Source organism: Impatiens glandulifera, chromosome 7 (genome assembly GCF_907164915.1).
Source record: "Impatiens glandulifera chromosome 7, dImpGla2.1, whole genome shotgun sequence".
Classification (NCBI taxonomy): Eukaryota; Viridiplantae; Streptophyta; class Magnoliopsida; order Ericales; family Balsaminaceae; genus Impatiens; species Impatiens glandulifera.
The window spans coordinates 33,818,062-33,842,801 of NC_061868.1; the positions used below are offsets into that span (position 1 = coordinate 33,818,062).

The 24,740-nt window shown below is 34.3% G+C and overlaps 3 protein-coding genes and 1 long non-coding RNA gene across 7 annotated transcripts; 2 read left to right on the top strand and 2 right to left on the bottom strand.

Annotated features, from left to right (window-relative positions):
* Positions 1-4,701: 4,701 nt before the first annotated feature.
* LOC124910723 lies at positions 4,702-6,967 on the top strand. Its single transcript, XR_007096452.1, has 5 exons — positions 4,702-4,828; positions 4,915-5,024; positions 5,648-5,884; positions 6,060-6,173; positions 6,415-6,967. It is a non-coding gene; the product is annotated as an uncharacterized LOC124910723 (long non-coding RNA).
* A 925-nt stretch (positions 6,968-7,892) lies between these two features.
* LOC124944521 lies at positions 7,893-11,924 on the top strand. Of its 4 annotated transcripts, none has more exons than XM_047484792.1 (6): positions 7,893-8,058; positions 8,126-8,246; positions 8,733-8,804; positions 8,917-9,040; positions 9,359-11,315; positions 11,394-11,924. In XM_047484792.1, the coding sequence occupies exons 4-6, from the start codon at positions 9,037-9,039 to the stop codon at positions 11,638-11,640; spliced, it is 2,208 nt and encodes a 735-aa protein (XP_047340748.1). In that variant the 5' UTR covers positions 7,893-8,058; positions 8,126-8,246; positions 8,733-8,804; positions 8,917-9,036; the 3' UTR covers positions 11,641-11,924. The 4 variants fall into 4 exon arrangements, with proteins under 4 accessions (XP_047340748.1, XP_047340745.1, XP_047340746.1 ...); XM_047484789.1 differs by having other exon boundaries at positions 8,736-8,804; XM_047484790.1 differs by having other exon boundaries at positions 8,133-8,246.
* Positions 11,925-13,278: 1,354 nt separating this feature from the next.
* Positions 13,279-21,872, bottom strand: LOC124909781. The gene is made up of 11 exons (XM_047450422.1): positions 21,530-21,872; positions 20,808-21,063; positions 20,515-20,731; positions 20,094-20,446; positions 19,477-20,016; positions 17,814-19,008; positions 17,386-17,733; positions 17,076-17,310; positions 14,456-16,980; positions 14,232-14,371; positions 13,279-13,816 (listed from the first exon to the last, which is right to left on the bottom strand). Exons 1-11 carry the CDS (start codon positions 21,870-21,872, stop codon positions 13,486-13,488), a joined length of 6,483 nt encoding a protein of 2,160 aa, XP_047306378.1. The 3' UTR covers positions 13,279-13,485.
* Positions 21,873-21,928: 56 nt separating this feature from the next.
* On the bottom strand, positions 21,929-24,534 carry LOC124909782. Its single transcript, XM_047450423.1, has 4 exons — positions 24,216-24,534; positions 23,373-23,915; positions 23,263-23,291; positions 21,929-23,150 (listed from the first exon to the last, which is right to left on the bottom strand). Exons 1-4 carry the CDS (start codon positions 24,348-24,350, stop codon positions 21,929-21,931), a joined length of 1,929 nt encoding a protein of 642 aa, XP_047306379.1. The 5' UTR covers positions 24,351-24,534.
* Between the last annotated feature and the right edge of the window lie 206 nt (positions 24,535-24,740).

Sequence of the window (24,740 nt, forward strand, 5' to 3'; positions counted from 1 at the left end):
ATCTTGCCACTTCAATTTTAGAGAAGTCATCTTCATTTTTTCAATTTTTACAACTAGTTCTACTAGACCCAATTCTTTCAAGAAAGTCACAAAATTTTAAATATGGTTTGTCAATTTGGTATATTTCTCCAGAAATTTAACAGCACGCGGATGTCTGATGTTGTTTAGTATTTCGATTTGGGAAATAGAGATATTGGCACATACAAGAAAGTAATGCCCGTTTTGGATGACCGTTTTGGATGAACGGTAGGAATATCTGTAAAAAGAATACAAGCATGAATTATTGGATATCATTGCATATAAGCATAAACGAATTTGTTACTTGGAATGGTTATGTACATACCAGGTCAGCGTTTTTTATGTGTTCTTATGTTATTTTGAAGTTCTTCATCTCTTCTTGAAGGGTACCGGCAAATAAGCTGTAACCATATTGCATATTAACCTGCAAATAAACTCTAAATTATCAATGTCATGAACATTGAGCAATACATAGCACAAAACTAAGTGAAACACTTACATATGATACTGTTGAAAAACAAATTATTCGTTTTTCATGTCTTGCAAACCTACTAAATTTGAAGTGCAAATGTATGGCACAAACGTCCACCACTTCGCTCGTAACTTCTTTTTTTCTTTCACTTTTTGTAATCGTGCACGGGTTATATTACCGGGAAACCCTTCGTACAGTACCTCCATGAAAAATAGATTCATTTAGAACATAACTTTTAAAATTTAGAAAAGCATGATTCACTTACGTTTTATCAAGGTCTTCACAAAACACAAAATCGGCCAATTTTTGTTCCTTGTTGGTTATTTTTTCCAACTTCTCGCAACGACTTGCATGTAAGGGGATTGAAGGTGAACGGAATTTTTGTGATCTTTCTCTTAGGATAGTCTCTAATGTTGACGCATCCCCTTCATCTTCATCTTTAAAAGATTCATCAACTTTAGAAGCTTCGCAAGTTTTGGTTTCCTCATCAAAATCATTCTGTTCAACAGAGTGTGTTGGACTATCTTCATTGACCGCATTTGCATCCTCATAGGGGTATTCAACCAAGGGACTATTCATTTTCAAACCCGCACTCTCTAAAGTGTCCCCAAGTGCCTCTTTTAGAGGATCTTCCCTACTTACACAACCCTCAGCATTATTCACTTTCAAGTATTTCATGAACACTTCAGACTTTGTTAGGTTTAGGAAACGGACCTCAAAAATAGGCTTGGGATCGATGTTGTGTTTCTCCAACTCGCCTGATAGGTACTTCAGTTGTTGTGTCGTATCTTTAAAAGTTTGCAAGACTTTCGATGTTAACATATGTAGATTATAAACAACATACTTTATTAGTCTCAAATACAAGAAAGTATAGACAAATGTGAGTCAATTTCGTCATTGAATATACATTGTCTTCAGGTAATTCCAATAAATTGACTGGAATTTCAGGTTCTTTTTCTGTTAGGCGAGCCATTGCCCTCCCCAGCCCAAAACAATCTGCTTGAGCTTCTAACGTGGTAATCACTAACAATGTGGTGTCCTCCCAGTAAGAGATTATTGGAAAAGACATTTCATAAGGATGACGTACATCATTGACAAAAACACCATTTATATAGCATATATGAAGAAAAGGGAAACATGTTAGTGAATATTTTATATTTATAAATCATATGCCAGAGAATAATTATTAGTGAATATGATATTTACCAATAAAAAGGTTAGAGGTCCATCAAAATATGGAATTTTATCTTCTTTATTTTTTTTTGCCATCTTGCGGCACTTTCAACCAATCATTTTAGTGTGAATATGCACCAGTTCAAGTTCTTTATGTTATCAACATCCATTAAGGATTTGAGAATTTTGAACCTGAACTAATAATACATGTGTAAGTATTCAAAAATACAAATAGAGTAGACACATGTATACGAGTAGACATTGTCATCCTTAATCTCAATGATAAAGAACCAAAAAATTACAGTTAACACATATAAACTAATTGAACAAATAATACAAAATGATAAAAAGATATAATCAGTAATATGAATAATAAACATAAATAAACGAGGCTTAATTTTGTTTACGGTAATAGATGTGACACGATATTATATTCGAACAAGAAGTTTCTCGCAAAAAAAAAAAAAAAAGCACAAACATATGAATGAAAATAAAAACAAGGTGAATAAATTATGAGTTAGACTTGAGCATTCAAAGTTCACACTTATGCATTCAAGCTAAGACACTTATGTAAACTATGATTTAGAAAAGTTAGACAAAGAAATAAGGAAGTCATTATTGACTTTCCAAGTTAGAGATGATTATGAATTATATTTGTTTTTAATCATAGATGTTTGTTGTTTTCTTCATGTTGATTGAGTAGATTTTAGATAATTTATAACAAATTATATTACAAATTGAACTCAATAAATATTATTTTAACTATATAGAGTCTAAGAAGTAAATAATAATAAAAACATATAAAACTATAATAATAAAATTGATTCCAGATCACTCTTAATAGATAAGTTTTTGTATTTTTAAATTAATTAAAAATCAAAATTCCATTCACTATGTGTGATATAGTTAAATAGTGCAAATTTGAGCCTTATCCAACCTATTTTCAAAATTCGATACCCAAATTATATAAAAAGTCTAAATTCGGGTTCAAAGTTTTTAATCCGGGACCATTATACTAACTAAAACACAGATTATACTCTCACAGCGAAGTATTGCAGCAATTTTGAAATATCACATTTTAATTGATTTGATGAGTTTTTTTTTTTTGTCAAATAAATTCTAATAACATAAAACTCATCTTCACTTCTTGATGGATAAAAACCTAAATTAAATAAAAAAAATATAAATGTTTTAAATAAAATCAATCAATCAATACAAATTAATTTTTTTTTTTTAAATCTCAATTTAATTTTGGGACAAAGACACATGTGTACATTATATTTTAAAAAACATATATTTTATCTCGTGTTTAAAAAATATCAAAAAAAAAATAGCTGAGTTACTCTTTTGACGAAGTTTTCGGTGACCGACACTGACGTGAGAATTTTAAGTCAATAAGATTACAACAAATTTTGTTTAATCTATGCAGGAGGGACCAACTGTTTCATAACCGTCTTCCTCCGTACCATTTGAAAAAGAAGATTTAAAAAATATAATAAAGGTATATATTTAATCATAAAACTACATCATCGTTTTATGTTTTTTCAAATGACATTATGAAAGGGAGATACATTATGAAATAGCTTATCCTTTTCCCTTTTCTAGGGATGGACTCAAAATGTATTAAATTATATAAATATATACATATAAAAAATATTATAATGTTTAAATAAGTTGAGCTTGACGAGATTTACAACATAAAACGCATTTATAATCGAATCTACAATACCTAAATCTCATTCAATATACAGTGTGAACAGTCAGCAAGAAAATCATATTCCATTTTATTACAAAGTTCCGTCTTCACCTTCTTCATTGCTGAAAATACTCTCTCAGTAGTAGCGATATAAACTAAAACAAGATGAATCAATCTAGTCAACATAACATAAACTTTTGATAGTCCACAATCAGTCAATTATTGTCACAACTCAAAAAATGTAGAAACCTTCAAATTTTGTATCACATCAAATTTATAATGTACCAATTCATACTTTAAAGTAATAATGTCTTATTCTATGAAATTTTTAGGATAAAATTTCGTTAAAATCTTACAAATAACATCACTATTAGATGACACTAGCAAAAAAAATAGTCTTTCACGAATTGATTGGGATAAAGACCGATCGGTATTATAAAGATAGTACATCTCGACTCTCGAATACCGATTGACATAAAAATCAATCGGTACAATCGGTACAATTAGACATGGCAGAATGGAACCGACGGTTCGGGTACCTGAAGGAACCGAACCGATTGGTTCGGGTATTTATTTTGTAGTTCGTTTTCGGGTTATTTCGGGTCGGAACCGATCCTCGATCAAATAACCGAGACCCGATCAGAAATTTCAAAGATGAGAGAGATCTATGAGATTTAAAGATGAGAGAGATCGCAAAGCTGAGAGAGATAGGATGATCATGTGATCTGTCAATGGCAGATTCTATCCATGGCGGATGTGTTATCACTTATCAATGGGTTTGGGTATGGGTTTGAGTTTAAGAGAGTGAAAAATAAACCTGTTAATTAATTTTTTAAATTAGAACTTGTTTGATTTTATTTTTTTTATAAATTTATTTCATTTTATAAATATAATGGATTCATGTGCCCTAATATAGAAAACAAAAGCTGTTCTCAAATTAGAGAGAAATTTACTTTTATTTTCTCTTTACTATATTTCACTCTTTTCACATCAAAATATTTAAATTAGTTTATTAAATCACTTAATTAGTTGAAAATAAAATATAAAAGTATGGATAGGATAAAATTAGATAAATTAAAAAAATATAAAATAAAATTTTGAACTTCTAATTTAAATTCGGGTCCGGGTCCGGGTCCGGGTCCGGACCAGTTCGAGTACCCATCGGGTCGGAACCATCAAATTCGAATAAATCGTGGACTCGATTATTTGGGGCAACTTCGGATTCGAGTCCGGTTTGGTTTGCCATGCCTAGGTACAATACATGAAATACCGCGAAATAAATGGCGCCATGTTTATGAAACATAGGTCTTGATTAGTTGCCTTACCAGGTGATTGATTCCTTTAAATATATAAAAAAAAAACCTTCCTCCCTTGCTCCCGAGATCCCCTGCTCCCGAGATCCCCTTTCTTCTTTCTGCTGCGCGCCGACGTCCTCAACATTTCGCCGTCTAAGATTCCGATTGTCCAAGGTATCTCCTTCCTTTCCTTCTTCTTCGTTTAGATAGATATTGCTGGATTCGGTGAGACATATATATAGATCGATCTCTTATCACAGATATAGATACGACTTGCTTTCAAGAGGCGGCATCCATTGCTGAAAGCCTCTACGGTATCATCAAGCATAATGGTCCACTCACTGTCAGCAACACTTGAAATCACGCCAAGGTTTTCTCTTTTCCTGTCCCATTTTAGTATAGATTGGGAAACTCAGTTTCTGAACTGAAAATTATTGAAAGCATTAATTTTTCCAAAGCCCACATCATTGACAATAAATCCTAATGCTGTTAGTTACTGTGATCGTATTTTTGCTTGTTGTGTAGTTGAACCACTATCTATTGAACTAATTCTTAGATGGAATTTGTCACTATGGCCATCATGCTCGTGGTTATCTTGAATTGGCCTCATTTTTATGCATTAGCTGCACTGGAGTTGATTCCTGGAAGAGTTCTATACAAACTCCATTTGAATAAGTTAGGGAATCTTTTAATGTTCTAGACAAAGAAGACTTCTGATTGTGTTATTATGATGGGTAATGATATTTAAGAGTTGGAAGAGATGCTAAATGATTTAACTGTTGAAGGGGACTATTTGGGTCTTCTTGATTCTGAGTCACAATATCTAAATGATCATGTTGTAGTTTGAACCTAATTTTACATTAGTTGTTATGAAGGCTAGATTCTAATTCTAATTCATTTCAAATCAAGTATTGGAAAATTTGTTGTATACTAGTGGCATCCCCAAGTATTGGTGTCAGTTATAATGTTCTGTTTGGTTGTATAAACATTCAGGAAGCTAGTATTGATGGATTGAACAGCAAGACCCACATGAAGATAATGCTCAAATGGATGAGGGGAAAGAATATGTTGAAGTTATTATGTCAACATATTGGCAACAACAAAAAATTAATGCACACGACTCTACCCGAAGATCCCCAACCAGACCATTTGAAGAACTCCTTAGACAAGGACAAGTGAGAAGAAGCCTTCTGCAAAACAACGAAAAAAGAAATCCAAAAAATGAAACATGTGAGCAAACACAACACACCTCTATGCCTGCATATTTCAAACTTCATTTGTTCTTTGTTTTTAGACCTCGGATGCTTTTGTTGTCCCCAAATCCTTGTTTGGTTGGCTTTTTAAGCCTATTGAGTTAATCTAATTTACTAATTAATATGCCTATTTCTGTCAATCCGCATTTCAGGTCGACGAGAACATTTGCAAGTTATTGTTTTAATTGTGGCTCCAATTGTCATCAAGAAAACTGCAGATTATTGTTAGCATGGCTTCCATGGATAAAGTAATATCATTTGATGAGGTAAGCTTTAGGGTTAGGGAATTATATATGATTCTATGTCAATGTCTGCCATTCTACTTTAGGATTAGTATGCCATTGCATGAAAATCTAACTGTAGATAATGTATTGTTGCTTATTCTATTTAATTTTTTTTTATGTTAGAAAAAAAGCAACAACTTACTACTGAAAGGGTAACTCCAGTTTACTAATGGCTTTCAATATTAAACTTATGTTGGAATTTACATATATCATCTGTTTTCAGGTGCTGAATGTGCTGAAGACTGCAAATTGCTAGGCCTAAATCCGGAGTTTGCTCGTCCTGATTGGATGATTCAGCAAGTTCTCCCTATACCGCCTCCTCCTGTGAGGCCTTCTGTAACGATGGATGCATCTGCGCGCAGTGAGGTAGGTTTTCTATTAACAGTGGAAATTTCTCACTATAGTTTTGTGCTAACTGACGTTGTAAAACATTTATGTACATCATTTATGTACATCATTTAGTACAATATTCTTAATTGATTAAATTGCTTAATTTACTGCTGGACTCTTTACATTGTTCCAACAGAATGACATAACCCATCAGTTGGCTATGATCATCAGACATAATGAAAATTTGAGGAAACAAGAGAGAAACGGGGTTCTGCACAGGAGAAAATTGGTTAACTAGCCTGTAATTAGTTCCAATGATACAAATTTATTCAAACTTTTGTGGTTAGGTTGAAGGAGCTAGTTGAGGAAGGCTAATGTGTTTGTAAGTGGATTGAAGTATATTAGATTGTTGTTGAGGTATATTAATAAATTGACATTAGACTATTCTTGAGGTACATTAAAAAATTGATAGAACTTTTGATTGTGATCATTGAATCTGTTTGATGTTGTTGTTATAAGTGGTATTGTTATTTAAATAAGTGACTGATGAATGATTTTTAGCTTTAACAACATTGATTGGTTATGCATCAATCGGTGTTACCTTCTGCGGTAACACCAAGAGATTCTCTACCGAGTGAGATTGAGACCGATTGGAACAACACCATTCGGTATAGGTAATTCCTTTTTTTAGTAAAAAGTTCTACACTCATTAAACTTTAAACTGAGTATTGAACTTCATCAAAATGAAGTCAATTCAAATTTCATTTTTTAGAAAATGAAGATATTAATACATTTTTTTACAGCAAATTCATATTTCATTTTTTTTATATACCTATACACAATTTTTAAGATAGAATATTTATGAAATAATTGAAATTTGAGATCGAAAAAACATTAATTTTTTTTTTAAATAAACATTTAATGTGCTATTAAATACTTAAAATATAATAATGAAAAAATACAAGAAAAATAATAAATAATTTAACATGATAAAATTTTAAAATTCTACATTAATTTAAATATACATAAAATTAATTAAAAATATGATATATATAATTAAATTGAAAATTATACTAATTAAAAACATGAGAATTAGAATTTTCTTAAAAAAAAAAAAGAATTTTATGTATAATAATAAAACTATATAAAAATTATAATATATAAAAGAATTAAAATATATGTACCTAATATACTTGGAAAAAGATATGGATTAATTTTATTTTATATATATAATATATTATATAATTTTTTAAGTTTAAGAATAATTTTATTTTATTTTTTAATTTATTATTCAATGGTGGGCTTAAGCCCACACCGATTTTTTTATATGTTTTACCCCCAAATCAGAACATATCTCAAACCTCTAAAACGTCCTAATCTCATCTTTCATCTTTCGACGATTCGCGACGTTTCAGAAGAAGAATAACCCTTCAATTCTCAATCCTTCAGACGAGATATAGAACATTTGTTCAAGACGCTTACGACGATGATGCTCTGAAACTGTTCAATTTCAAGATCGGCAGCCGCAAGTCTAAACGTAAGCCCTAATTTTTTTACACTTTATTTAAGAAGAATAACTCTTTAATTCTCAACCATTTATGAAGAATGCAGAAATATGTTGATCCTTTAGACGAGAGATAGAATACTTGTTCAAGATGCATACAACGATGATGCTCTGAAAGTGCTCAATTTCAACGAAGGAGATCGGCAGCCGCAAGTCTAAACGTAAGCCCTAATTTTCTTACACTTTACTTAAGAAGAATACTGTTTAAGACTTCAAACTTTCTTCCGCTCATTAAATTAGCCCTTTTCATTCTTCCAGAACTATTTTCGTTCAATTTTAACCTCAAATTTAAACTGCTGTAATTTTAAATCAAAATTTCATTATTTAGGTCACAAATCAAATATGTTTTTGATAAATTATTTGATACATTTCTTTAATTATTTTCTTAATTTGGTTTTATCTTCTTACAATTTTACCAGTTAACATAATTTGTGTTTATTAGATAATAATATAATCATCTAGTAACACAGTTTGCTATTAACACTATTTTTGTGTTTATCAGATTAGGGAATAGGGTTAGAAAACATAAAATTAAAAATTTGGATCAAATAAAGGGAAATTTGAACCTATTTGTAGTTCGTGACGATATTGTAAATTCATAACAATCTTCTGATTAAAATTCTAATTAAATTTTCATTTCTCTCTAGCAGCTCATCTTCACTACCGCCTTGACTCTTCCATCAAAGCTCGTCTCGTCGTTCATCGTCTTGATTATTTAGGTGAGTATTAGGGTTCATATTCACCATATTTATGGTTTAGGGTTTTAAGATTCATATTCGTCATATTCAGGTGAGTATTAGTGTTCATATTTGTCATATTCGTCGATTTCAGGATCAATTGCTCATCGGCAACGATTTCTCCCTCCCTCGCTGGGAAGACGTTTCTCCCAACATCAACACGTCTTTCCATATTCTCTCTCTCTAGTTTGAAGGAGACAACCATCATCGCGAAATGGGTATGTTAATATGTTATAATTGTTTAGTGTGAAATGTGTTTGTTAGTGGTTGTTATACATGCACTATAGTTGTTTCGTCACAATTATTTCGTGATAATCTTGTGTAGTTTCTCACGATCTTGTGTAGTTTGTCACGATTATCCATTCACTGTTTTCAATTGTTTGTAGCAGCTCAAGTAATTGTTTGGTCACAATTATTTTGTGACGATCTTGTGTAGTTCGTAGCGATTTTGTGTAGTTCATAGCGATTTTGTGTAGTTCATGATCTTGTATGTGTTATCCTATCCATTCACTGTTTTCAATTATTTTCAATTGCAGCTACTCAAGTAATTGTTTTCTATGATGGAGAATGGAAAATTACTGATGGTGTTAGTTCTTTTGTTCCAAATTCATCCAGAGGTTTGACTATACCCCCAAATACTAAATATGTCGAATTAGTTGATATCATCTATCGTGCGATTAATGTGGACAAATCTAGATATGATTTAGTGCTTAAAGTAAAGTATAATCTGCCGGGTATTGAAATTTCCCCTCCCGTTGTTATCAAAGAAGATATGGATGTGGTGTTCTATTTAAATGAAATCTCGACTTCACTTCAGCATCGCACTCCACTATGTGTCTCTTTAGTAGAGAAGCCATCACTTACAAATCCAACTCAAGAAAGTATACCACGAGTTACTTCAGAATGTGATGATCAAACTCAAGAAAGTATACCACGAGTGACTCCAGAATTTGATGATCCTGACGTAATCCCGATGCCTGAGCTGTTTTGTTCACATGAAAACGTGAGCATTGATGATACGATATCTGCGACATTATTTTGTGAAATTGGATTGGAAGTCGGTACCTTGTTTGAGAATAAAAAAGAACTACAACTGAGGTTACATAAATATTCGATGACTAATAATTTTAATTTCAAAGTAGAGAAGTCAACAAAAGTGGTTTGGTATGTGAAATGTTTAGATGAGAAGTGCAAGTGGAGATTGCGTGCTGTGAAAAATAAATTCTCCGAGATGTTTGAGGTTCGGAGATTTGTAAAAGAACACACATGCTCTGTTGTGACAAACCAATTGGATAAAAGACAAACACCAGCATGGGTTATTGGGGAGTGCATGAAGAGTAAGTATATTCATCACCATGATCACTTGCCGAAGAAAATTATTGAAGACATGCAAACAAGTTATGGGATAAAGATGACTTATAATAAAGCTTGGAGATCCCGAGAAAAGGCATTAATGGCGGTGCGAGGAACTGTAGAGGATTCCTATAGTAAATTGCCATCATACCTATATATGTTGGAGTTGAATAATCCGGGTACTATAACAGACATTCATACGGATGAACTCGGCCATTTTAAGTATATGTTCATGTCCCTAGGCGTCTCAATTAGGGGTTTCAAAAGCTGTTGCCGTCCTGTATTGTGCATCGATTCCAGTTTTCTAAAGCACACTGTTGAAGGTAAACTATTGGTGGCGATAGCATTAGATGCGAATGAACAATTATATCCCGTTGCTTTTGGAGTCGTTGATTCAGAGAATAATAATTCCTGGCTATATTTCATGCAAAAGTTAAGAGAAGCAATTGGATCAGTCCCGGATCTTGTATTTGTATCCGATATACACTCAAGTATTATCAATGCCTTGTCCGTAATTTTTCCGGAAGCAGATCATGGTGCATGCACATACCACATCAAAATGAATATTATGGACAAATTTAAAACTGATCACTGCCACACGGAGTTTGATTTGGCTTCTCGCGCTTACACAGACTCAAAGTTTAATCGGCATTTTGACAGGATCAGGGCTAATGACCCTCGTATTGCTGTCTATTTGGAAGAAATTGGGTTGGAAAGATGGAGTCGTGCATTTTTCTCCGGTAAGCGATACAATCAACTAACAAGCAATTATGCCGAGAACTTTAATAGTCAGAGTAGAAATGGTCTTCAGTATTCCATAACAATATTAATCGACTATTTAAGATTCACAATACAGGAATGGTTTAATAATAGAAGAGAAAAATCGTCCAATCACACCGAACGTTTATCTCAATATTTTGAAAAGATTCTACGTGAGCAAGTCGACAATGCCAAATTCTATAACGTCCAATTGATTAACCATTTCGAGTTTTATGTCCATGACAGTGAATCTAATTTTAAAGTTGACTTCAAAAGCAAGACTTGTAGTTGTAGAGTATTTGATGTATCCGGTTTTCCTTGTACGCATGCTTTGGCTGCTGCCCTTAATCAAAACTTGGATGTCTACGACTTCTGCTCAAGGTAACGTTTTTCTCACATTTTGAATTTAACCAATTGCTCACATGTTGAAAATATAACGATTTAAATTTTTTTTTCCAGGTATTACTCAACTGAATCATGGTTCAATGCATATGCGGAAACATGTTATCCAGTTTGTAATGAAGACGCTTGGAATATTCCCGAAAATATCAAGCAACGGGTGTGCCTAAAACCACTTGGTAAGGTTAAGGAAAGGGGGCGAATAAGAAAGCGTAGGTCATCTCAAAGTGATCCTCGTATTGTGAGACGATGCAACATATGTGGTGGTCAAGGTCACAACAGGGCAACATGCTCTCATCGATCATAATCTAGAACACAACCTTTAGTTTGAACTTAAATTAGTGATTTCATGTGTTAGACATTAATGCTTGGTATTCTCGTCATCATCGACTTTGGTTTAATTTAGTTGTGTAGACTTTGGTTTAATTTAGCTGTGTAGTTACACTATGAAGCTAGTGTTGCCATATTATGGATTATATTTGTATGTTGTGCCCAGATAATATGCCTCTTCAATCATGTGATGCTTCAATCATGTGATGCTGCGTGTGGTTTAGGTGACAAGCTGGTTTTATATTAATTGTGATTGATTCAGTCTGTTTTGTGTTTTTGCCTGTCTTTGCTGAGAGATCATATACTGTTTTGCCTGTCTTTGCTGAGAGATCATATAATTTTATGCAGGTTGCGAAGGTCTTTATGGCTTCAGTTTAAACCCTCATAAAAACAATCATGACATTACATTCATCATATCATAATTTTACCCCTTTCATATCACCTTCCATTACATAATTTAGCATATTCCAACATGACATACCAAACACTTCTCTTTATTGGCAATCATCTATTGAACCTATTATCACACAATTCAAGACATTCAATATCACCCTACTGATTTATCATTATTTTGTAGATGGTATCCCATAAATCACAGCATGTGAATCAACAATGTCTATACATGGAATACAAACTGCAAATACTGTTATTCTTATATCGTGCATACTATTTTGCAATGAATGACTTCATATTTGGAAGGATATATACAAAACTATATCTTACAAATTATTATTGATGAGTTCTGACAATACTCGGGACATGATTAAATTGAGAAAATAATAGAATTACTTTATCCAAGCTCACACCACTCTCAAAGATTAGAAAAACTTGTTCTATTCTCAACATTCAGAAAGTTAATTCTTAGACAATTTGATATCGGTTTCTGAAAGATTAACCTCATGATACATGGATTTTTATTGAAAACAGTTTATCATTGACATGTGTAGTATCTAATTGCTCAATTAGCAGAAAAGCCCTATCATTAAAAATGTGTATGTTCAAGACTCAAATTGCTCATTTCAATATTAGAGTCCCAACTAGTAACTGGACCAACTTTGAAAACAACCAAACTTCAAGTAATTCTTTAGGCTTCTCATCCCATGATTCTACAGGAAGTATTTATCACCAATTGTTTGAAGTAATTCTTCAGGTTTCTCATCCCTAGATAGGAAGTCTATTTATCAAGTGAATTGAAACAAGAATCAAATAGGGCTAAAATTAAGTCCTTCATCTTTAAGTCCATTGGCTATCATGTTCATTGTATTTTTCAATTTGTTTCCTTTAATTTGAAACCAGACTGCCATGGGCTGAATAACCCCACTTTTGTTTCGATTGTCTGTCCAATTGATCATTCTTCTGCCCAGACGGCTTTGATACCATATTACAAATCTCATCATTTAATACTATGGATTGAATACTGTAGAAACAAGAACAATCTATGCAAATTAAAGAAGATAACCGTGAATATCTGAAAACTCTAACCGGAGAAGTCTTTTCTTATTACACAAAGATAAAACAATTTGATATAACATCAACATGTTTTGACAGGAACAAAAAGAAATTCAAAACATTCACATACCCTCACTTCCACAATAAACATATATTCTACAGGAGATCACCAACTTTGTTAGGATGCTACAGGACTAACTAAACTCCAATTCTTGGAATAGGGGATCTTTTTCAAATAAATTCTTGCCCATCTTGACAACTTACAAGAAATACTACCATAATAAAATATCTAACGAAAGGGAAGGCAACACATCTTCATAGTGAGCTGAATTTATAGATTACATACATACCAACAAGAGGAAGAAGTTTACTTCTACCGACCTCTTGCCTTCTTCTTTTTGTTCTTCTTCTTCTTTCCCTTGTCTTTAATGACATTAAGTTTTTTCTCTTGCAACAACTTCCCTTGGGATTCTTCAACTTCTACTTCCTCTCCATTGTTTGTGGACTCTGCTATCTCATTATCATCTTCATATTCTCCACTTCCTGTGGCTTCTGCTTCTTTGTTCACAGATTCACCATCTTTAATCCTAGACTCTTCCCCTTCCTGCCTTGGTGGCTTGCTGAAGAACATTTCAAGTATTGACTTTTGCATGTTCAGCTTTCTCACAAGTTCCAAAATCATTGGAACACTCTCTCCCAGTTCCCTGTAACCACCAACAATGACTGTCAGACAGAGATCTCCACATCATAACAGGAAAACTAACATTGTATAGACAAAATTAATAACAAAGATCATTGGAGATATCATAAATATTTTGACAATAATCAAACACGATTGTTTTTTAAATAGGAATTTCATAGATAAAATGATTAAGTTTGGAAATCACACTTAATATAGCATCCAAAAGCCAGACCAGTTCAAGTAAATGTGTGTAATGAAGCAGAGACAGCAATGGAAGAAGAACAAAACAAAGATGCAGTAGCGATTCACACATAAGTTACCAATTGCATAAGTTACTTATCTTTGTCCAAGATAAGCAAACTTTTGAAAAATCAGATTCATGTAAATAATCAAAGATTTGAACTACATACTATTTGGTTTAGTAAGCATAAGAATACCTCGTCTCTAACGCATAATTAAGATGTGGTTTCAGATCCTCAAATATGTGATTCACTTCTAGTAAGAGGCCTTCGTCTTCTCCAATAGAAGTCTGTTTCCTGGAAGATGATATCAACATAATCACCTTCTCTAGCTCTACCTGATGAATGTTACAAGAAATGAAAAGAAGAGTGTCAACTCCATATGAATTAAACATTAGACAACGTTGAGAAGTTCAATTTACCTGTATATGTGGAAGATGAGATATGAACCTATCGAAACTCTTATCAGTTGTATCATCTACTGATCTCAAAGCAAAAGAAATCTCCTGGAACAAGGCGGAGATTTCAGTGGGCTCACTCAAAGACAAAGAATCGACATTCTTCACTTGGTCTTCTTCATGTTCTACAGATTCAGATGGAGGTTTTTTCTGTGGAAACAACAAACTTAATATACTTTCCCTGTTCATTCCATCTCTGGGTTCCAACAAAATGGCACTAGGAGATACAGTTACTGGATATCTATCTTGCCAACTAACAATCACAAGTGGATTACCAATCATTGCAAGTGCATCAGATATTACATCTGCATTCAGCCTAGTATTTCTCGTCCTTAGAGAAGTATAAAAGTTTGCCGGCAGTCTTGAAGTGATGTGTTTCTGTCTAAGAATTTGGTTTAACATGTCATTACCCGTATTTAAGTAAAGCAAGCAAGACATTATCACACATCTCAACACCATTATCGGATAGAAGTTAACAATATTAACACCGGATTTCCGTATCCATTGTTCTGTTTCATGGTCATAAAGGAGTTGCCTGATTAAGTATTCAATATAACTGAAAATCTCGTGTAGTGCATCTTCTTTTGGGTTGATTGTAAGATTCTCACCTGGTTTCTCATAAATAAGCCATTCCACAAAAACAGATTTTGTGGTGTAAAGAAATTTCTGGGAACGGGAAGTGAGCAGGAGAAGGCGTTCCAAGATATACAAGAAACATATTGGAGATATGTAATCGGGCACCCTCCAGTTAGCTCCGTATGTCTCTTTCAAAGCTGTCATGAGCTTGTATGCGGAAGATATTTTCACTATAATTGACTGGTTCTGTGAAATTCGGGTCACTATGTCCTGATCCGAATCCTCAAAGAAAATTTTCCAAGATGAGTGATAATTGAGCCTTTCTGCAATCTTCATGACCATTTCGTCAGTTGGTCTGCCAGAGGAAAGATACAATGCCATTATTCTACCAATTTTCCCATGTGTAAGACCACCCTTAGACAAGACACCTTCAAGCAAAGATTCATGCAATAAACTTCGGAAATCGTCCGTTCTTCTCAAAAAAACAATGTTATCATTCAAAGTTTGGTTCCAGTCCAATGGAAACACATTCTGAAAATGCTGATGAGATTTTCTAAGAAAATATTGCAGTCTCTGCAAATCATGATGTTTCCCAAGATCCTTTGAATTCAGAAATTTTGCAATCATGTACATGTGTAAAAGGGGCATGGTCCTGCAAAAGAGAGATGGGGAAATCCTGCCAGAAATGACTTCAAGAGTTTCCAAAACCTTTAGACCGACAAAAAGCAATTCGGAACGCCAGTGGCCCAAAGCAACAGTGGAAAAATCGCTACGGTCAGTATACAGTAGGTTTCCTTTCTTTCTAAGAAATCTTTTGTCAATCTTTTTTACCCAATAAGCTTCAGAATTCAACAAATGGTAGGTGCTAGCATTGACATTGTTAAGTTGCTTCCTTACACCAAAATATTCAAAGCAGAACAGAACATAGCCATTGTTCTCATCAAGATCCAGTTTCTTAGAAGATTCTAGAAAGCTGATGATTTTGTCTATCATTTTGGCCCAAAGATTCCAGTAGAACAACAACGATGCGACAGAAACACTGTTGCATGAAACAACCTTCTGTGAATGACTAAACGGATCATCTACCAGTTCATCTTCCAATTCATATTTGGAGCCATTTACGCACAAATGAAGATCCAAAATTCTCCGAATAGATAAAATTTCACCTCGCAGGCTTCCATTCCTCACAGAGGCATGCAAGTAAAGAATCAAATCAGACAATTTTGCTTTCTCACTTGATAAAATCATCGCATCAGTATAGATCATCTTATAGAAGTTTGGGTCTGTTCTTGCAAATGAAATAGCTTTTTCCAAAAGGTCATCTTTCGTAGCAAAACTCTTGAGAGGCCAACCTGTGCTTCCATGTGCCCAGAGAGACGTAAGAAAGACCGACCAAATGAGAAGCCTGGCAGCTTCATTAGAACAGCCTGCCTTCCCCAATAGATCAGACTCCAAAAGAAGATCACCCCTCATCTTTGCAATCACGGCAGCCTCCAAAAAATTACCAGATTCTTGTTCTACCAATAAAAGCTCATCCAGGCAATCTAAAGAACTCAGAAGCTCACGTTTTGCATCAATTGATTGAAAAGCTCTAACGAACTTCATCATGGATACACGATCTTCAAGTTCGTAGTAATTTTTGGCACAACTTTGGAGGAACTTTTGTTCCATTTCAACAATTCGATTACTAGTTTTAACAACACTACCATCTGTGAGATCATGTTGTTTCCAGTACTCTATGTACTGCAAGCCCATATCATAGAGTTTTCCTTTAGTGCATACAGATAAGCACTCGGCTAGGAAGCCTCCCCGGGCGTATACTTCAGCTGCAAGGTCAGAACGACCTGCCAGAAAGAAACATTCTCCAGCCTTTCTTAACTCAGGCTTCCCACACTTGTCCAAATAAATTCTCCCTGGAAACCATTACAAATAATGTAAACACACTGAATAAAAGAAAACAAGAAAACACAGGTGAAAGAAAAGGAAAAAAAAGAACAAATGATGGTACCAGCTTTTTCGTACTCTCCTAGTTCGAACAAGCATTCAGCAAACTCACTCCTTCCAATAGATTCAAAAATATTAGCAGCTTCTCGAAGTATCGTAAAAGCTAATTCATCATTTGATCCGCGAAGTCGGTTAGCAGCAGCCTTGAGTCCAGTAGCTTTAGCTCTACTCTCCCAGGTTAGATCTCCCGCCCTCTCAAAGCACATTGTAGCCATCTCGTAGTTACTCTCATAAAATAGCTAAAGAACAGTAAAGAAAAACATTGTCAACAATAGGAAGATAAGATTTAGTAGTTAATATAGAACAAAAGAGACCTTTATGCCTCTTTGTTTCCATTCCTCTGGGCAACTTGCCACTTGCATTGCCTTTGCAAGAGAATCATCTAATTGCCTGACTTGAACAAGGCACAACTTCTTCCAATAGTCAAACATGGGTTTTGAAAGCTCCTCTTTGTTTTCGCAAATCCACAACCTTTGCCTAGTACGGGTAATGGCCACATAAAGTTGTTTCAGCTCAGAGCATAGAATACCATGCCTCGTGGTATCGAAGCTTGGAAAGGACATGCATTTATCATCTAGTAATTCTCGAAGCTTCATGAACTCATAAACCACTCTCCAATTGTTCAGGGGCGATGAACCAAAGAAATTATATAATAACACATCCTATTAAGGATAAATTCAATGAAATTCTCAAATTAAATGCAGACAATAAAAAATTAAGAGAAACTAGTATGTTTTGTTACCTGAAACTCTAATCCCTTGCACTCCGTAATAGTAAGAACAAGAGCATGCTTTCCAACATAGCAAGATATTTCCTCTCTAGCATCATCATCTCGAACTAAAATCACCTGCTCAGCTCCAAACCCAATAATGTTACTACTCATACTTCCGCTGCTCCCAAATATAGTTACAATTGCATTCTCGTCACTTCCCGATTCAAGTAGAACAGGTGATTCACCATAAATAAGACTTCTCTCTGGATTCAAAAAATCAATAGATTGAGGAAAGAAATTGTAAATAAGGTCGATTACACTTTGGGCTAATCTAAGAACACCATCATGTGTTCTAAAGTTCTGGTTAAGGTTGAAGATATCAGACATTTGCCCTTTAATATCCTTTCTTCCAGAAACAATGTCCCCTCCTCTTGATTCATTTATAAACTCCTTATAGAAAAGACATCTTATATCTTCAAACCTGAAATCTATTCCTCTTGCAATTGTTTGGGCCGTATCACCTGAAAAAACAAAGCCTTCTTCTACATTTTTGCAAACATACTTGAAAAGTGCTATTTGTTGCATGCTGAGATCTTGCACTTCATCTATATATACAAAGTCGATTTCATCACCCTGAAATCTTTCTTTCCGTAGCCTATCGTGAAGATCAATTACCAAATCTGCTAAATCAAAATCACCATTTTCCATCTTCATTTTCTCATAATCTTGAAAAATCTCATATATATCTTGTCTCCTTTGTTTCGTCAAAGTAGATGTCCTGCCATCGGATAATGCTTTGTATTCCTCCAGATCAAGTTTTCCGCTATATGTCTGCCCAGCTTGCAAGCCACCTTTTATGCAAGAAATTATCTCAGTAAACACTTTGGATGGATCAAACTTCTTTTTCAGGTTGGAGTTGAAACGAGGCCAATAGAGGGAATTGAATCTATCGTAGTTGACCTCTTTGTTTCTAATGAATGTTTGCAAAGCAATCGACCTTGAATTCATTGTTTTTCCATAAAGCTCACTAACACCAACAAACCTTTCGAAAAATGAATTGCCAGATGTTCCATCAAGCATCATTAGGAATTTGTTAAATGTTATAACAAGAGGGTATGTTTGATGAGGGATGTCGATAAATGAATCAGAAATATCAGTAAACCATGCATTATCATCAGGATCTTCAGATTTTTCGTCCACTGAGAAACTTCCTCCACAAGCAAATCTGTCCACAATATAAGACTCAGAAACAAGTAAATTCCATTGAAAATCAATAAAATACAGAATGAATATCTGTGTCAAAATTTAAATATTATATCAATAATTAATGCATGTAAAAGTCAGTATCATAATTTCCTCAGGGATATCCAAAGAAAATCAAGAAGCAGAGTATAATTCATAGATTCATGCATCGCAAGTCTAACGAGAGAACACAAAATTTAGACATGGAGTTGACAGCATCATTCGATTAATGCATTGAAATGCTAACGGTAAATTCCTTCTAAGCAGGACTCTGACTTTTGGCAATATAGTTAATTGCCTTATTTAAATTTTTTTGCACATTGCACAAAACTGATTTATTAAACATTTCTCAAATTCCACTTGTAAAAGGTATTTCAACTATGGTAACATGAATAATTACATGTATCACATAAGCAATTGCAATGAACAACTGACCAAGTGATTTACACACCTTTTTAGTCCAGAAACATGTTGCTTGATGGCAAAACATAACTTTGGACTCACTGTTACAAAAAGTTGACGGAGGACAGTTTCATTTACCGGTCGACTAGTTTCTCCAACTTCATTTCTTTCTATGGCATTAAAAGTTGCATTAATGTTAAATGCACCAAAGCCAGTTGAAGCAATTTGGTGCCTTTGCTCCTTCTCATATAGCTTCATCGTCAGAACTGTAGTTTTACCTGTACCGGACCTTCCAAGAATAAAGGTACTTTGTGGGAAAAGAATTAACTCACGTTCCTGGTCTGTTACTTCGAATGGTAACTCCAGTTCTTTACCTTCTTGATCAGACAGCAAATGGCTCATCACACCAGAAGACAAAGAGTAGAATTTCATCAACATTAAGCTCTCACTAACTTTTGAATTCTCAACATAATTATTACTAGTAATAAGATTATTGTTATTCGTTGATGTTCCAGCTTCTTGGTGGCAAAGAGTCTTATATTGGATAATGTTAAATGTTCTTGGCCAACTCTTGGGGAACTCCAAATTCCTAATGCAAATAAAATATAATTTCAAAAAGGGAAATTTGTCTTTCATCCCAATAAACGAAAATGTAGTAACACGTACCCTTGAATAAACTTTTCTTTGCAGTGACTGATGTATTCATCAGTATACATGGCAAACAACCCCTCAAGACGTTTCACCAATTTTGGGACTTCATCAGAAGCCAACACGTCCCATATTTTCAAAACTTGAGTATACATATCTTCCTTCTTGATATCAATGGTGCAAACAAGAAAAAGACCTTCAGTCTTGAAACGCTTCAAGATATGTGATGAATTTTGACAAATCAAATCCACATTTCTATTCTTGGGACGCCAACCACTTGAAAGATTAAGCAAGAGAGTCAACACTGACTGCTTTTTGCGTATTGAACTCAGCTTAAAAAATGATTTTTTAAAATTTTCACTGAATAGAACCTGAGGAAAAGGTAAAGGATAAAGTAGATAACAAACAATTAGTGCATAAAAGAAATGTATTCATTTACCTTCCATTGAGCATCCTTGAAATATATGCTATCATCATTGAGCAAATCGTTCCACTGATTAAGTTGTTTCTTGATGTCAAGTATTGTTTTCTCTAAATCTTTTTCTTCATCAGCATTGATGAAACATTGACGTTTCTTTGCATCATGGACCAAGGATGCCCATATTGTGTCACTGATTTCCAAGGTTCTTCCACATCCCAGAATCCAGAGGCAATGCCTGTAGAAATATTTAAATTTATTAGGTGATAATAATGAAAAACAAAATAGTAGGAGATAATCATAAAAGTATGTACCTAGCTCTTGTTAATGCAACATTTGTTCGTTGATGACTCGACATAAATCCAACATTTCCACTAGCATTAGATCTAACAGTAGATATCATTATGATATCTTCTTCTCCACCCTGAAATCCATCTATAGACATGACCTTCACTATTAATCCATCAAGGTCCTCGTAAATAGAAGGCAGTTTATCTTGTATTGCGGAAACTTGAGCTGCATAGGGAGATATAATTCCAATGCTAAGCCTCTGTTTGGAGACACTCCAAGCTGTGAATCAGAAAGAAAAATATTCAAATATTCATACTAGGAAACAAGTGGGGGCATTCAAATATTATGCAGCGGGGAGGACATATTAGTTAGATGCCCTCTTTAAAATAAAATCATCCCGTACAAGGATCTAGCTGCATTTGTTATTCTTAATTTCTCAAATATTGATGATCCACTCTTAAGAGGAGTAGAAAGTCATGTTTGTTTTTAGAAACTAACTTGCACCTTCTCCTTCATTTGTTGTCTTCATCTATTTGATGAAATCGAAAGCACAAAATAAATATATGTTTTACAATTGTTTCTGTATGAACAAATATAAAAAACCAAAAAAACATATTTTCAAAAATATATAGATTTAGTAAGAAAAGCTGAATAGAAACCAATAATAAATTATAAATTGAATGGTTTTAAAGCACACATATGAATGAATCCAACATACAAACAGATATCAATTTACTTGACAAACCTTTATAAAGATTCCTTAGTATCTTGATGACAACTGCAACCTCAACCATATTTCGTAAGCTACGTCCATCATCTTCTCTTTCTTCTACCCCATTACGAATATTGATGAAAGAATATGGCCCGAACATTGGTCTTGTAAGCAGGTTTCTCTCATAATCTTTCATGACATTTGGTGCGTCCAGTATCATGTTGGAGTAGAACTTTGAGTTTGGAAAGAAACTTATGCATGGATGCATTCTGTATTGCATATTAAGAAGGTGCTTAGAATGGCCCAACAAACTGAGCCTTTCAAACAAACTTCTCCCAAAGCCAGCAAGCACTCTGAGAAACCTAAGAATGCCCATGAATGTTCAATTTAGCTATGATTGGCCAAAAATATTTTAGAAAAGAATCAGTAAGCTCATGTGACAAAACTTACTTTGCTGGTAACCATAGCTGGTAATTGACGCTCATCACCAACAAGTATTGCATGCATGAGTCCAGGAAATTGAAGTGGTATAGTTGACTCACACTCTTTCAGTTGTGATGCCTCATCAATAACTAACACTTTGAAAGGTTCCAATGACAGGGAATGCAACTTATATGAGGTCGAAGCAGTAGAGAAAATTAAGTAAGCCCATTTAAGGCAGAATTTCTTCACTGAATCCTCAATCATGGCATTTGGAAGCTCAAGTTTATGAAGAAAACCATGAATGTCTTTTAGAGCAGATGCAGTCTTCCTCATTGTTTGTGACAGGGATATTGCTTCATCAGAGTCGTAAGATATTTCTTTGAACAGTAAAAAAATCTTCTTTAATTCTTCTGGTGAAACATTATCATCAAATAAATGTCCTTCTAATTGATCAATGAGATGCAGAAGTCTTCTTGTGTCATGTTTATTATGCTCGTTAATAAAGTTCTGAGGTAAATGAGCAAACAATGTGAGTATGCATCTTTTCAAACTCGAAGCAGTATTCGTAAATCTTTTCCTAACAAACTCAAGGAATGATAATGTCCTTTCTCTGTTGCTTTCTTCTTTTGCTTGTTTTAACTCATTGTCAACGTAAACTTCGTACTGAGGAACACAATCTGTGAGAAAATCACTCGTAGAGTTCAAGCAATGCCTCCACCCAGTCATTGGACCCAAGCACTCAGTAAGCCGTTTAACACGAAAGTCTAGATAGATATCTTCCAGACTACCATCCACTTTCAGCCTATCATTATTCCCGAACAAGAGCAATCCCCCGAGAGGAAGCAAGAAGGTTTCCTCGCACGAATCCTTCAGTAAACTTAGTGTCCTAGAAGCAATTTCTTTTATTGCTATATTTGTTGGGGTGCATACAAGTGTCCTGCATTTCATATGCAAAAGGTGAAAAAGAAACACACTAATAGTCTTAGTCTTCCCAGTCCCAGGAGGGCCCCATATAAGTTCTATAGATGGTTTGTGCGAACAGTCGGTTCGGAGAATTGAGGAGACAATGGCATCACTTTGGGATTGGTTCAGCCCAGATGAATGAATATCATCACATACTGCAGCCAACTGGCTATTCATCATAGGCGCGCAAAATTTGCAATCTTCAACATCCTGCTTAATAACAATAACAAAATCAAAAACATAAAAACATATTATACTAAACAGCAATCTACTAACAACAAAAAAGCCTTAGACATGATTTGGAATGATGTATCAATATAAAAAGTAAGCAACTACAAACAGAAAATGTAATTACATATTAGTTATATATGTTATTAAACTGAATGTAGCTGAACACCATTTTTTGATTCTATGGAATAATAGCCATTGACTGAGAAAAAAATGTTTACAAGATTAACTAGAAAACTTTATCCAAATAATAGATTCTTACCAAAGCACTACTAGTTCGTATAGCTTCCTTGACAATCTTAGCATTGCAGGATTTGTGAAGTGAGTTCCAAATCCTTTTCTCAGTCAATAAATTCGTCAAGAACACCAGATACAGTGAATGATGCGCCTCTTTGACATCTATCTCATTAGATGCAATGACAATGAATTGATTTGACGAATCGTTCCCAATAAAATCACCGTCATCAGTGACACTGATGACTGATGCAAGAGTACATGTTCTCCCATCCCTATGTAAATCAGATACATACTCAGGCTTACAATTTGAAAAGAAAACCAGATCACCTGGCATTGTTTTGTGAAGCTCTTTCCCATGACCATTTTTCCTCCACTCACTAACTTTTACATTATATGTGAAGTTCTCTTCTGGCCCAGAAACCTTTAAGGATGTCACTTCCGCAAATGGGGCCTTGTAGATCTCATCCATGCAAGAATATAGCTTAGATCGTATATCCTCCAGTAAGGGGAAGATAAATGATCCAAAATACTGATCTATTGAATGAAATGACTCTGGTATATCCATCACCTAAAACCCATATGAGAAAAAGGAAAGTCTTTTAATTAATATGGAGAAAGATCGCAGCAATGTAACTATTCAAGTATATTGTTGTCATATGCAGATCATACAAAAATACAGAGTAATTCCTAAAGAAAATTAATTAAAGATAAAGTAACCTCTTCTGTTACATATATAGGCAATCATAAATCATCATTACTATTTACTAGACTGAACATTTATGGACAAAACCCAGATGCTTTACCATTTGCATAATGCATAATTCTATAACTAGATAAAGGAATTGGAAGAACGGGTAGAGAAAGCCACCTGGTATTTGTAAAGATCCTCGTTTAAAATGTCGGCAACAGACCAGGAGAGGACTAACTGAGTGAAACCTGAGTCATGAACTTTTACCTTTCTCTTCCCTGAGGAAGAAGAAGAAGCCTCACCCACCATCATCATCGCCCGTATTACACACACTCGCACTCTACCCAGAAGATAAACTTACAACATTTATAAACAGAGGTTGGAAAAGGACGTGCTTGATTTTGGTTTCATGAGAGCGAAGGAAATGAGATGATCATGGACCCCTTTGGAGATTTTCAAGACAAGAAAAAGTTGAGTATTCCTTACTGATGAAGGAATCACAAGATGATCAGACAGTACGACAACTGATCAATTGTTGAAAGTAAAAGTGTACTGAAGTGAGATGAAGAAAATGAAACGACTAAAGCTGAAGAAAGAAAATCATCGCGTTTTCTCATATTCCCACTGGCCACTGCAGTGCATGACGATGCTCTGCCTTCGTCATCATCTCCACGTCTACACAGATTCCCGCTGCTTGACTCCCAA

Coding starts and splice junctions, on each gene's coding strand:
- LOC124909782 (XM_047450423.1), bottom strand. CDS start 24,350: ATGATGATGGTGGGTGAGGCTTCTTCTTCTTCCTCAGGGAAGAGAAAG. Junction 23,292..23,372: donor TACGAACTAGTAGTGCTTTG/GTAAGAATCTAT, acceptor ATTATTCCATAG/AATCAAAAAATGGTGTTCAG. Junction 23,151..23,262: donor ATGGTGTTCAGCTACATTCA/GTTTAATAACAT, acceptor TGTTGTTAGTAG/ATTGCTGTTTAGTATAATAT.
- LOC124944521 (XM_047484792.1), top strand. Junction 11,316..11,393: donor GTCTACGACTTCTGCTCAAG/GTAACGTTTTTC, acceptor TTTTTTTTCCAG/GTATTACTCAACTGAATCAT.
- LOC124909781 (XM_047450422.1), bottom strand. CDS start 21,872: ATGGGCATTCTTAGGTTTCTCAGAGTGCTTGCTGGCTTTGGGAGAAGT. Junction 20,447..20,514: donor TCAAGGATGCTCAATGGAAG/GTAAATGAATAC, acceptor CCTTTTCCTCAG/GTTCTATTCAGTGAAAATTT. Junction 17,734..17,813: donor GCAAGGGATTAGAGTTTCAG/GTAACAAAACAT, acceptor TATCCTTAATAG/GATGTGTTATTATATAATTT.